At 50.0% G+C, this 13,560-nt stretch overlaps 1 protein-coding gene across 3 annotated transcripts in view; it reads left to right on the top strand.

Moving 5' to 3' along the window:
- DAGLB (diacylglycerol lipase beta) overlaps positions 1-8,465 on the top strand; it is a 38,787-nt gene extending 30,322 nt beyond the window's left edge. For all 3 annotated transcript variants that reach the window (XM_024357713.3, XM_024357714.3, XM_063813987.1), the window contains 6 exons: positions 660-740; positions 827-954; positions 4,547-4,615; positions 4,698-4,770; positions 7,216-7,466; positions 7,561-8,465. In XM_024357713.3, the coding sequence (XP_024213481.1) occupies positions 660-740; positions 827-954; positions 4,547-4,615; positions 4,698-4,770; positions 7,216-7,466; positions 7,561-7,759 (801 nt within the window). In that variant the 3' untranslated portion in view covers positions 7,760-8,465. The remainder of the gene's footprint in view (positions 1-659; positions 741-826; positions 955-4,546; positions 4,616-4,697; positions 4,771-7,215; positions 7,467-7,560) is intronic.
- The last annotated feature ends 5,095 nt before the right edge of the window (positions 8,466-13,560 follow it).

Below are 13,560 nucleotides of genomic sequence, written 5' to 3' on the forward strand. Positions count from 1 at the left end.
AATGTTATGTAAAAAGTCTAAATCTGACCAGCCGTAGGAACTTGGCTGAAGTAAATTGTGATATGTTCACACAGCGCAAAACGGTGTAGCTACAGAAAAAGCCACAGAAATGTATCTGTGGAAAGATGTTTGGTTGTTTTGGGTTTTTTGTTTGTTTGTTTGTTTTTTGAGACAGGGTCTCACTCTGCTGCCCAGTGGTGCGATGATAACTCACTGCAGCCTGAACTTCATGTGCTCCAGCGACCCTCCCACCTCAGCCTCCCAAGTAGCTGGACTATAGGCGCTCGCCACCAAGCCCAGTTAATTTTTTTTTTTTTTAGTAGAGTCAGGATCCAGGCTGGTCTTGTATTTTTATTTTAGTAGAGACTATGTCGCCCAGGCTGGTCTTGAACTCCTGGGCTCAAGTGTCCTCCTGCCTTGGCCTCCCTAAGTGCTGGGATTACAAGCGTGCGCCACCACACCTGGCACCTGCTTCACGTCAGGCCCTGTGCAAGGTGCCAGGAGCACAGCCATGCACGATGGACGTGGCTGCTGATTTTGCAATCTCAGATCCCAGGAGAGACTCACACATCAGTGCACAGCGTCATCCCATCTTTGAGTCTCTACTGGGCCTGCCTTGTCTGAGGATTAACGGCCACCTTCTTTGTCTGTGTTTTTAGGGTATTTCTCAAGCTGCCAGATACGTTTACCGACGACTCATCAACGACGGGATTTTGAGCCAAGCCTTCAGCATTGCTCCTGTGAGATCTTAGTTAACGTTTCTTTCCTTGTCCTCTTTGGAGCTGTTGTTTTTACCCTTCACCTCATTCTGCTGTCTGTCCTCTAGGAGTACCGGCTGGTCATAGTGGGCCACAGCCTTGGGGGCGGGGCGGCCGCCCTGCTGGCCACCATGCTCAGAGCCGCCTACCCGCAGGTCAGGTGCTACGCCTTCTCCCCACCCCGGGGGCTGTGGAGGTGAGCCTTTGTTTTCCTGCTCTAACAGCTTGCTACTTACAAGTCATGTGGTCAAGACTCATCTTTTTTTTCTTTTATTTTCCTGAGATGGAGTCTCGCTCTGTCGCCCAGGCTGGAGTGCAGTGGCGTGATCTCGGCTCACTGCAAGCTCCACCTCCCAGGTTCAAGCGGTTCTTCTGCCTCAGCCTCCCGAGTTGCTGGGACTACAGGCGCCCGCCAGCATGCCGGCTAATTTTTGTATTTTTAGTAGTGGTGGGGTTTCACCATGTTGGCCAGGCTGGTCTTGATCTCCTGACCTCAAGTGATCTGCCCGCCTCGGCCTCCCAAAGTGCAGGGATTACAGGCGTGAGCCACCGCACGCAGCTGAGGTTTGTGTTTTGAAGCGCTGTTTCACAGAAGAAAGTCTGTCTAGCCTTTCTTAGACCTATGTGACCATACCTGTAATTTCCTAAATGATTTAATTCTAAGAGTCTTTTTTCAAACAGACTTTATTTTTTAGAGCAGTTTTAGGCTGACAGCAAAACTGAGCAGCAGGTTGTAGGGATCTCTCATACCCTCCCTCCCCACAAGCAAGCACACCCTCCCCCATTCTCACAGCCCTGGCAGAGGGGTCCAGTTGCTGACATCCATGCGCCTGGTAGGCACATCGCCCAGAGCCTGTAGTATGCTGAGCACTCCCTCCTCCCTCTCAGGGGGCATATGCCCTGGGTGGGGACACATGCATAATGCACATGTTTAAAGACATTTTTATGAGTTTGAAAATTACTTTTTTTTTTTTTTTGAGACGGAGTCTTGCTCTGTGGCCCAGGCTGGAGTGCAGTGGTGTGATCTCGGCTCACTGCAACCTCCGTCTCCCAGCTTCAAGCGATTCTCCTGCCTCAGCCTCCCGAGTAGCTGGGACTACAGGCGCCCGCCACCACACCCGGCTAATTTTTTGTATTTTTTTAGTAGAGACGTGTTTCACCGTGTTAGCCAGGATGGTCTCGATCTCCTGTCTTCTCACCTCATGATCCGCCCACCTTGGCCTCCCAAAGTGGTGGGATTACAGGCATGAGCCACCACGCCTGGCTGAAAAGTTTATATTTTTTTTTTGCTGATTCAGCATACTGACTGTTCTGTGTAACCTTTTGCCATGATTATAAAGGAAAATTATACCACTTTATTTCATTAAAATGAAATAAAGGCCAGGCGTGGTGGCTCATGCCTGTAATCCCGGCCCTTTGGGATGATTAAAAAGTAAGTACGTAAAGAACAAAAAGAGCTTTTCTTCGCATACTTGGTTTCTTTGACGTATAGTTCACACAGGAAAAAACAGGAGAATGTATAAGTGCTTAAATCTTTCCCTCAATATAGAAGTGTTCAGAATAATGAATTGTTGCCTAGCAGTCTACAGAGGCAGACATTAATTTTTTAAAACTTAAATTTCAGTCGTCTGTTTTCTTGCTGTCTTTTTTTTTTTTTTTTTATTGACACAGAGTGTCACTCAGTCTCCCCAGCGTGAGTGCAGCGGCACAGTCATGGCTTGCTGTAGTCTCTGCCTCCTGTGCTCAGGTGATCTTCCTGCCTCAGCCTCCCAAGTAGCTCGGACCACAGGCGCACACCACCACATCCAGCTAATTTTTGTAAGGAACAGGGTCTTGCTATGTTGCCCAGGCTGGTCTTGAACTCCTGGGCTCAAGTGATCCTCCTGCCTCAGCCTCCCAAAGTGCTAGGATTAAAGGTGTTGAGCACTGTGCCTGGCCTCATTTTCTTGCTTTCTCAAGAATATTCTCAAGTTTTGGGCTTGAAATGAGCAAGTCTTTTTTTTTTCCATCGTCCATATCTGGAATCAACCGTTTCTCCAAGGAATATTGGTTCCTTTTAGCAGGAAATGGTATTTCTGAACTGAAATCGGGGCACTGGTAGTTCTCATCACCACAGGGCTGGTCATAATTTCCAGGCCTTTTCATTGGAAAGAGGTAGGAAAGGCTTTTGTTACACCAAAGAGAAAATGTAACTGTAGTGTATAGTGATACTTAAAGATCAGGAGGCTGGGCATGTTGGGTCACATCTGTAACCCCAGCACTTTGGGAGGCTGAGGCAGGAGGATCACTTGAACCCAGGAGATCGAGACCAGCCTGGGCAACATAGACCCCGTTCCTTACAAAAATTAGCTGGACGTGGTGACATGTGCCTGTGGTCCCAGCTACCCGGGAGGCTGAGGCAGTAGGATTGCCTGAACCCAGGATGAAGAGGTTGCAGTGAGCCGAGATCGTGCCACTGCACTCCAGTCTGGGTGACAGAGCTACACTCCGTCTCAAAAGAAAAAAAAAAAAAATTGGCCGGGTGTGGTGGCTCACACCTGTAATCCCAGCACTTTGGGAGGCCAAGGCCGGCGGATCATGAGGTCAGGAGATCAAGACCATCCTGGCTAACACGGTGAAACCCTATCTCTACTAAAAATACAAAAAATTAGCTGGGCGTGGTGGTGGGCGCCTGTGGTCCCAGCTGCTTGGGAGGCTGAGGCAGGAGAATGGCGTGAACCTGGGAGATGGAGGTTGCAGTGAGCTGAGATTGTGCCACTGCACTCCAGCCTGGGAGACAGAGCAAGACTCCATCTCAAAAACAGAAAAGTCCTTTCTGTCACCCCAGAGGTAGAATGTGGTGGTTTTGACTGGTGCTTCCATTATGTCCATGGCTGGAAGGAAGCGTGTCTGTGTTCCTCTCCTCCTGTTGATGAAAGGCTGCACCTTCTCCCTGCTCTTCTGTCTCTGGTCGTGGCTGTTCACTTTCACCGCATGTCCTGAGATGACCCCGCAGTGGCACACACAGTCCTCCTCCTTCTCCCAGCTGTGCGGGACGCACGATTATGTGACTCGTTGTTGGGAGCTGAAGGCAGTTCTGTGGATGGGTGTTTGGAGGCTCCAGCCTCTGCCGGTGCAGGTTCTGCTGCAGTGAATCGCCTGTTGCCTCTGCCCCTTCATTTTTGCTGCGGCATCTTTTTTTTTTTTTTTTTTTTTTGAGATGGAGTCTTGCTCTGTCGCCCAGGCTGGAGTGCAGTGGCGCGATCTCAGTTCACTGCCAGCTCCGCCTCCCGGGTTCACACCATTCTCCTACCTCAGCCTCCTGAGTAGCTGGGACTACAGGCGCCCACCACCACGCCTGGCTAATTTTTTGTATTTTTAGTAGAGACGGGGTTTTACCGTGTTAGCCAGGATGGTTTCAATCTCCTGACCTTGTGATCCGCCTGCCTCGGCCTCCCAAAGTGCTGGGATTACAGGCGTAAGCCACTGCACCCAGCCTCCAGTGCATCTTTGGAGTCTTCCAAGTGCAGTTTCTGGGTCAAAGGACAGATCCATGTGCTTGGTCCGCCTTGGTGTCCAGTTTGCGGTTTTAGCTGCGGGGCGTCTCTGTTGAACACATATTGTGGCTTTAGTAGGATCTGGCCAGTGAGTTGCCATAACTGACGTTTCCCCTACCCTCCCTTTAGAGAAGAGAGAACAGAGCTGAGGCCTGGGAACCTAACCCCTCAGTGTTACTGATTTCTTTCATGGCAGCCCTTGTGGGCAGTGTCATCGTAAAGCTAACATCCTCTCTCTGTTTGGAATTTCAGCAAAGCTCTGCATGAATATTCTCAGAGCTTCATCGTGTCACTCGTCCTGGGGAAGGATGTGATTCCCAGGTAAGCCCGCCTGGTGCTGTGCCCGGGGCTGGGGGGTTGGGAGTGCCAGGTCCCAGCCTCACTGTGCCTCTTTGCTAAACAGGCTCAGTGTGACCAACTTGGAAGATCTGAAGAGAAGAATCTTGCGAGTGGTCGCGCACTGCAATAAACCCAAGGTAAGCGGGTGCCTTGTTGAGAGGGTCAGCAGGACACGGGGCCTGTCCCTGAGATCCTGTGGAGAGCCGGGAGGAATTGCACCCTCAGTGCAGGGCACTCTATGCTGTTGCTGGAAGTTCTCCTTCCACCATCTGATCAGATTCTGGGCTAGGACTCTGTGATGTCTAAGAAAGCAAATGGCTGCAGCAAGTGGGGGAAATGTCACAGGGAGGAAACAGGATCTGGGCTGGGCGCAGTGGTGTATGCCTGGAATCCCAGCACCTCAGGAGGCCAAGGCAGGAGGATCCCTTGAGGCCAACCTGGGCAACACAACAAGACCCTGTCTCTATTCTAAAAAAAAAAAAAAAAAAGAAAATACTCTGGAGGAACTGTTTGATTTTGCTTTCTGACAAACTTCTTAGTCCTGTCTTGTGACTAACAGTTTGTTAATGCCTTTTGGCTTTGTTGTCCGAAAGCTTAGGAAGCAAGGCTGCCAAATGGACCTTAAGAGGTACAGGCACATTTATCTACACTGTGGATATCATGCAGTTATTAAAATGGTGACATGTGTCCACGTCAAGGGTTTTTTAACATGGTGATAGAAATTTATGTCTGCTGGCCAGGCACGGTGGGTCACGCTTGTAATCCCAGCACTTTGGGAGGCTAAGGCAGGCAGATCACCTGAGTCAGGAGATCGAGACCAGAGTGGTCGACATGGCAAAACCTCGTCTCTAGTAAAAATACAAAAATGAGCCAGGGGTGGTGGTGAGTGCCTGTAATCCCAGCTACTTGGTAGGCTGAGGCAGAAGAATCGCTTGAACCCAGGAGGCCGAGGTTGCATGAGCCAAGATTGCACCACTGCACTCCAGCCTGTGGAATAGAGTGAGGCTCTGTCTCCAAAAAGAAGAAATTTATGTCTGCCGATATAGATAGATATCCATTGAAAAGTTCAAAAGAAAAAAAACTTAAAAATTATTCTTAAGACATATGACTCACGGCAGAGAGTGGGGACAAGGAGATACAGATATATGAATTTTGACAAAAATTTGAAAATACATATGCCAAGGGTGGTTTTGTTTAGTGTCGGTAGAGATGATTTTTACTTGTTTAATCCCTTTGTTTTCTGACCTTTCTCATGGTTTTGTTCCTAATCAGAAAGAAGAAACGCAATTTAAATTTTTCTCCTTACCAATTACCTCCCCCAGTTTTTTCTTTTTTGAGACAGGGTCTCGCTCTGTCACCCAGGCTGGAGTGCAGTGGCACAGTCTCGGCACATTGCAGCCTCCCAAGTTCAAGTGATCCTCCCACCTCAGCCTTCTGAGTAGCTGGGACTACACTACAGGCATGCGCCAACACACCTGGCTAATTTTTGTATTTTGTAGAGACAGGGTCTTATCATGTTGCCCAGGCTGGTCTCAAACTTCGGGGCTGAAGCAATCTGCTTGCCTTGACCTCCCAAAGTGCTGGGATTACAGGTGTGAGCCACTGCTGTGCCCAACCTAAAATTTTTTTTAGAAATTAGTATCTAGGGCGGGCCCGGTGGCTCATGCCTGTAATCCCAGCACTTTGGGAGGCTGAGGTGGGCGGATCACCTGAGGTCGGGAGTTCGAGACCAGCCTGACTAACATGGAGAAACCCCGTCTCTACTAAAAATACAAGAAATTAGGCCGGGCGCGGTGGCTCACGCCTGTAATCCCAGCACTTTGGGAGGCCAAGGCGGGTGGATCACGAGGTCAGGAGATCAAGACCACGGTGAAACCCCGTCTCTATTAAAAATACAAAAAATTAGCCGGGTGCGGTGGCGGGTGCCTGTAGTCCCAGCTACTCTGGTGGCTGAGGCAGGAGAATGGCGTGAACCCGGGAGGCGGAGCTTGCAGTGAGCCAAGATCGCGCCACTGCACTCCAGCCTGGGCAACAGAGTGAGACTCCGTCTCAAAAAAAAAAAAAAAAAAAAAAAAAAAAAAATACAAAAAATTAGTGGGGTATGGTGGCAGGAGCCTGTAAGCCGAGCTACTCAGTAGGCTGAGGTAGGAGAATCGCTTGAATTCGGGAGGCAGATTGTGGAGCCAAGATCACGCCATTGCGCTCCAGCCCATAGAAATTAATATCTAATGCCTTTCAGGGAAGGAAGGGTAAAGCTGATTTCCAGAATTGCCGGAAAATAATTAAGGGAAATATCCCTCACAGTCTGTATGGCTTAGTTTTTAATATTGCTCCACGTGTGATGGTTTTACTGCCCAAGAGAGAGCCCACACTCGTGATCTGTGACTAGGCATAGAGCCTTGTCCTGAGCCGAAGTGGCTGCCACCCAGCACCGCTCGCCGGTGCATCTTTGCTGGAGTCTTCCAAGCGGGGTTTCTGGGTCAAAGGGCAGATTCCTGTGCCTGGTCCGCCTTGGTGTTTCGGGAGGTCTCGGGTGACAGAGGGTGAGTGACAGCATTCTACTGATTGGGTCTCGCCCTCAGTACAAGATCTTGCTGCACGGTTTGTGGTACGAACTGTTTGGAGGAAACCCCAACAACTTTCCCACGGAGCTGGACGGGGGCGACCAGGAAGTCCTGACACAGCCTCTTCTGGGGGAGCAGAGCCTACTGACGCGCTGGTCCCCGGCCTACAGCTTCTCCAGCGACTCCCCACTGGACTCTTCTCCCAAGTACCCCCCTCTCTACCCTCCCGGCAGGATCATCCACCTGCAGGAGGAGGGCGCCTCGGGGCGGTGAGTGCGGCGTGGTGGGTGTGGTGGGCAGGCAGGAGCAGCGCGGGGTCAGCCCTGGGGCCGCGTGGGAGCTGTCTCTCCTTTTCTGCTTCAGGTTTGGCTGCTGCTCTGCTGCTCACTATAGCGCCAAGTGGTCACACGAAGCGGAATTCAGCAAAATACTCATAGGTCCGAAGATGCTCACAGACCACATGCCAGACATCCTGATGCGGGCCTTGGACAGCGTGGTCTCCGACAGAGCGGCCTGCGTCTCCTGTCCAGCACAAGGGGTCTCCGGTGTGGACGTGGCCTGACCAGGGCCACTGGAAGCTGTCCCAGGAACGATGGACTCACGCTTTTGTCCTTAAACTGACTTACCATCCGAGGAGTTCCCATGACGCCAAAACAGCGAATGTCCATCAACAGGAATCCGATGGGAACAGAATTCCATGGTCTCAATGACTAAGTTTATGGGAAGTCATTGTGGCCATAATCGTAGCAGAAGCAGCCAGCACGCTCAGGTGATAGGACGACTCCTGAGACCCAGCGACCGTGGAGACAGCCTCGGGAAGCCCTGGCCCGCGGATGGATCCCTTGGCTGTCTGAGGACCGCTCCAGAAGTGGGGAATCCAGGACCCACCCAGGAGACCGTGAACAGTTCCTTAGCCTCCCACCCCCAAGGCAGCCCTTTTCATCCAACTCGGTTTACAGGCGTGGTTTGTTTTTCAAACTGGGCTTCCTGGATGTACAAATGGAACTGTGGTGAGGGTGCGGGCTGGGGTTTTCTCCTGGGCGTCACCAAGGGCAGCCCTGGGCGCTGGCTGGGGATGAAGACGAAACCCGATTGGGGAAGTGAGTGGAGCCCCCGGCCCCGCCGAGCCGCAGCCCCCCAACTGCCTATTCCCACTGCCCAGTTGTTTGTCCACCTCAAGAGTTGCTGATTGAATTCTTGCTACTCTTCTGGCTCTCGGGTCGGCCAGTGGATTCAGGAGTTGAAACAATAAAGCGCGCGTCACGATAGTGCTTGTGTGTACAGCCGCGTGCTCTCTTATTGGGGATTTCCAGGTAGCGCTACTATACTGGGTGGTTGTAGAGCAATGATGTTTCCACGTTTTTTTTTAAACCCTGGGGTTCTGGCTACAGATGGAAGATTGCACAAGCACTGATTTCACCCCCTCTCCCACCGGAAGCCCAACAGAATGACAGGAGGGAGATTTCTCCAAAAAAGCAGAGACCCACAGGATGGGAAAAGACACTCCAACAGTCAGAGGACGCACAGTACAGAACCTTAAGGGGGAAGGAAAGACATGAACTGACCCCAGCTTACAAGACCCTGGGCAGCTGTGAAGTGGGAGTGATGCAGACACGCCCAGCTAAAGAGCAGGTTTGCTGGAAAGCGGGAAGAAACCTGGCCTGTCGTTTGCTCTGAGGTGGAAGGTGGGGCCTGGGCACAAGCAGTTGAGGGAAGGAGACTGTGCCCCTCCTGGCTCCCAAGTCTTCAAGGAGAAGATTCTCCCGGGAAATCTGACCTCAGAAGACACCTCCTTGGGGCCTCTCTGCTGTCACAGCCATGCCACCTTAGAGCTTTGTAAAGCCTGCAAAGGGCTCTTTAAAAACTTCAAGCCAGGCGCAGTGGCTCACACCTGTAATCCCAGCACTTTGGGAGGCTGAGGCAGGCGGACACTTGAGCCCAGGAGTTCACAGCTGCAGTGAGCTGCGGTCATGCCACTGCACTCCAGCCTGGGTGACAGAGTAAGACCCTGTCTCACAGAAATAAGTCCAACTTTAATTGAAATGCTGTAGCAGGCTGAGTGCCGTGGCTCTTGCCTGTAATCCCAGCACTTTGGGGAGGACAAAGTGGGCAGATCACCTGAGGTCAGGAGTTTGAGACCAGCCTGGCCAACATGGTGAAAGCTGTCTCTACTAAAAATACAAAAATTAGCCAGGTGTGGTGGTGTGCACCTATAGCTCCAGCTATTCAGGAGACTGAGGCAGGAGAATCGCTTGAACCTGGGAGGCGGAGGTTGCAGTGAGCTGAGATCATGCCACTGCACTCCAGCCTGGGCAACAGAGCGAGACTCCGCCTCAAAAAATAAATAAATAAATAGCCAGGCGTGGTGGCAGGTACCTGCAATCCCAGCTACTCGGGAGGTGAGGCAGGAGAATGGCTTGAGCCCAGGAGGCAGAGGCTGCAGTGAGCCGAGATCGTGCCACTGCATTCCAGCTTGGGCGACAGAGCAAGACTGTCTCAAAAAAAAAAAAAAAAAAAAAAAAAAAAAAAGCAGTAGCAGCGTCCAACTGCTACAAGCTTTGTTTCTAAACTCAATTCCTGCACTCACCTAGTGTCAGAAAGGTACAAGATGGACTCGCTACATGGTGTGACCCTCCTAGGGAACTGCTTCCAACTTCAACTTTTAAGCATGAGCCAAGGACTCCTGACACCAGAGGAACAAGACACCAAAAGAAACATGATGTGGACAGAAGCTCCTAATGACCCATGCCATGGCTTGGGACTCAGAGAAAGCGCTGTGACTCAGAACTGACCCTGAAGGCTCATAGTGAGGAGAGTGGAAAAGAGCTCCTGAAGATGAAAAGCATCAGACAAAATCAAAAGCTCAAAGATAACAAACCAGGAAAAGAAAAAGGTTACGAGGACACTCCAGGTCTGACATCTGAGTTTGAAAGTCACGAGTTTCCAAGATGGAAAGAGGCCACCAAGCGCACAGCACGGTGGATAAAACAAACCCTAGGATGTGGAAGAGAAAAGGACAATCTCACAAGATTTAAGAAAAAAATACATCCCAACAGAAATGGCTAAGAAAAATCATGGAAGAACTGCCTTCAGAATTCTGAAGGGACTAGGTGCAGTGGCTCAGGCCTGTAATCATTCCATTTTGGGAGGCCAAAGTGGGAGGACTGCTTGAGCTCAAGACAAGTGTGGGCAACACAGCAAGACCCCATCTCTACAAAAAAAAAAAAAAATTTTTTTTTTTGAGATGGGAGTCTCACTATTGCCACCCAGGCTGGAGCACAGTGGCACGATTTTGGCTCACTGCAACCTCGTCTCCCAGGTTCAAGCAATTCTCCTGCCTCAGGCTCCTAAGTAGCTGGGATTACAGGCATGCACCACCACGCCTGGCTGATTCTTGTATTTTTAGTAGAGATGGTCTCACCATGTTGGCCAGGCTGGTCTCGAACCCCTGACCTCAAATGATCTGTCCACCTTGGCCTCCCAAAGTGCTGGGATTACAGGCATGAGCCACTGCGCCTGGCCAAAAATAAATTTTTTTTGACCGAAGGGAGGCTGGGTGCAGTGGGCCAAACCTGTAGTCCCAGCTACTTGAGAGCCTGCAGTGGGAGGATCACTTGAGCCCAGGAGTTTGAGTCTCAGCCTGGTCAACATAGCAAGAGCCTGTCTCAAAAGAAGAAATCTGCAGCCTAAGCAACATAGTCAGATCCCATCTCTACAAAACAAAATTAGCTGGGCATGGTGGTGCACACCTGTAGTCCCTATTACTCAGGATGCTGAGCAGGACTGCTTGAGCCCAGGTTGTTGAGGCCACAGTAAGCTGAGATCATGCTACTGCACTCCAGCATGGGTAACAAAGTGAGACCCTGTCTCAAAAATATAACTTAAAAGGGATGTTCACACCAACCTAGAATTTTAGGCCCAGCCAGAAGTAATGTACAACAGTTGTTTTCAAAGATGCAGGGGCTCAAAAATAAGAGTGATGCCTTACTTAACGATGGGTATACATTCTGAGAAACACGCGGGTGATTTCATTGTTAATGTCAGCCTACTACACACCTAGGTCGAAGGTAGGGCCTGTTCATTGCTCCCAGGCTACTCACCTGCATAGCCCGTTACTATACTGAATGCAGTAGGAGTTGTAACAGTGGTATTTGCGTATCTGTACACAGAAAAGGTACAGTAAAAATAAGGTGCAGCCACACACTATCATATATGCAATACACTGTTGACTAAAATGTCATTACATAGTGCATGACTATACGTACTTCCAACTCTCTCAAGGGATTTCTTGGAGAAACCATTCAGGATGAAGTAAATGAAAAAAGGGAATCTGGATGCAGGAAATGAAGACCAGCACCTAAGAGAGGTGCAGATCAGATGACTCCAGGAAAATGGGTATTGGCAAAAATAACAACACATATGAATATCTTGAGAGGTTTAGACAATAGATGAAAGTTCACAGCTGAGGCCGCGCACAGTGGCTTGTACCTGTAATCCCAGCACTTTGGGAGGCTGAGGTGGAATGGTGGCTTCAGGCCAGGAGTTCAAGACCAGCCTAGGCAACACAGGGAGACCCCCCCCAACTCTACTAAACATTTAAAAAATTAGCCGGGCATGGTTGCACACACCTGTGGTCCCAGCTACTCAGGCGGCTAGGGCAGGAGGATCACTTGAGTCTAGGAGCTGTGATGGCACCACTGCACTCCAACCTGGGTGACAGAGCAAGACCCTTCCTTAAAAAAAAAAAAAAGTTCACAATTGAATTCAGTACATAGGAAAGTAAGCAAAGTACTAATTATCCCAAAGAAAACCAGAAGTTCTGCAGGAAACAGTTTTCTTGCTACATGGCAAGGCCAGTGAGTAGTTTATGTAGTAGTGATCATGCCGGCACTAAACTGAGTCCACCAAAACCATCAGATTGAGGGGATGAGAAAGGTTTTGGGTGGAGAGGGCTACAAGCAGGAAAGCAAGCCTCTCATCGTCCATGCTGGGAATGTCGATGAGAATGGCTGAACTCAGAAGTTACACTGGAACAAAAAGCCTAATTTAGACACAGCAGGTAAAATACCAAAAATCAGGTAAGCAAACAAAGTATTCCTTCTGGAGAGGCTACGAAGGGGGAAGACTTTTTCTTTAAAAACCACTAAAACTTTTACTTTTAAAAACTGCATATTGACAGGTATGGTGGCTCACACCTGGAGTCCCAGCACTTTGGGAGGTCGAGGCTGGTGGATTGCTTGAGCTCAGGAGTTTAAGACCAGCCTGGCCAACATGGCAAAACCCTACAAAAAACACAAAATTAGCTGGGTGTGGTGGCGCGCACCTGTGGTCCCAGCTACTCCAGAGGCTGAAGTGGGAGGATGGCTTGAGTGCAGGAGGCATAGGTTGCAGCGAGCCAAGATCACGCCACTGCACTCCAGCCTGTGAGACAGAGCCAGATCTTATCTCAAAAAACAAAATCTGCATTATTTATATCTGTTTTAAAAAAAAATACTCAGCTGGAGGCGGTGGCTCACGCTTTTAATCCCAGCACTCTGGGAGGCCGAGCAGATCACCTAAGGTTGGGAGTTCAAGACCAGCCTGGCCATGGTGAAACTATGGTGAAAAAATACAAAAAATTAGCCAGGCGTCAGGGGAGGCACCTGTAATCCCAGCTACTCGGGAGTCTGAGGCAGGAGAATCGCTTGAACCCGAGAGGCAGAGGTTGCAGTGAGCCGAGATCACACCACTGCACTCCAGCCTGGGCAACAAGAGCAAAACTCCATCTTAAAAAAAAAAAAAAAAATCTTCAAAGCAATAAAAAGGAATATTAAGAAAATGAATTCTAACATGAACCTTTATGTAGTACAAGTTCAGGCTCTTGCATTTTTTTTTTTTTTTTTGGGGGGGGTAGGTCTCTTTCTTGTCCAGGCTGGTCTAGAACTCCTGGGCTTAAAGCGCTCCTCCTGCCTCAGCCTCCCAAAGCGTTGGGCTTAGAGGCGTAAGCCACGCACTCAGCCTCTGGAAAGGATCTTAAGGGCATGTGGTTCACCAACCTCTACTCTTCCAGGGCCAGTCTAGGGTCCCAACATCTCCATCTTCAGCCCCTAGCTCTGGGCCAGGATGTGCACACACACCCCGATGCGCGCTTCTCCATCAGAGCTTCGCCACTGTTCGACAGGTCCAAACATGAATGTCACCTCCACTCCTGCCGTATTTGGGCTCACCCAGTTCTCCCCTGGAGGTGGCACTCCCTGTCCCTCCTGTGTGGAGACACGCATTGAAAATGACTGTCTCCAACAACCCAGGACTTTAAAGCAAGGCAAACAAACACACACCAGGAACTTGTTCATCAAGTCTCAAAAACACCAGTATTACCAGTCG

Source organism: Pan troglodytes, chromosome 6 (assembly GCF_028858775.2).
Source record: "Pan troglodytes isolate AG18354 chromosome 6, NHGRI_mPanTro3-v2.0_pri, whole genome shotgun sequence".
Lineage (NCBI taxonomy): Eukaryota > Metazoa > Chordata > Mammalia > Primates > Hominidae > Pan > Pan troglodytes.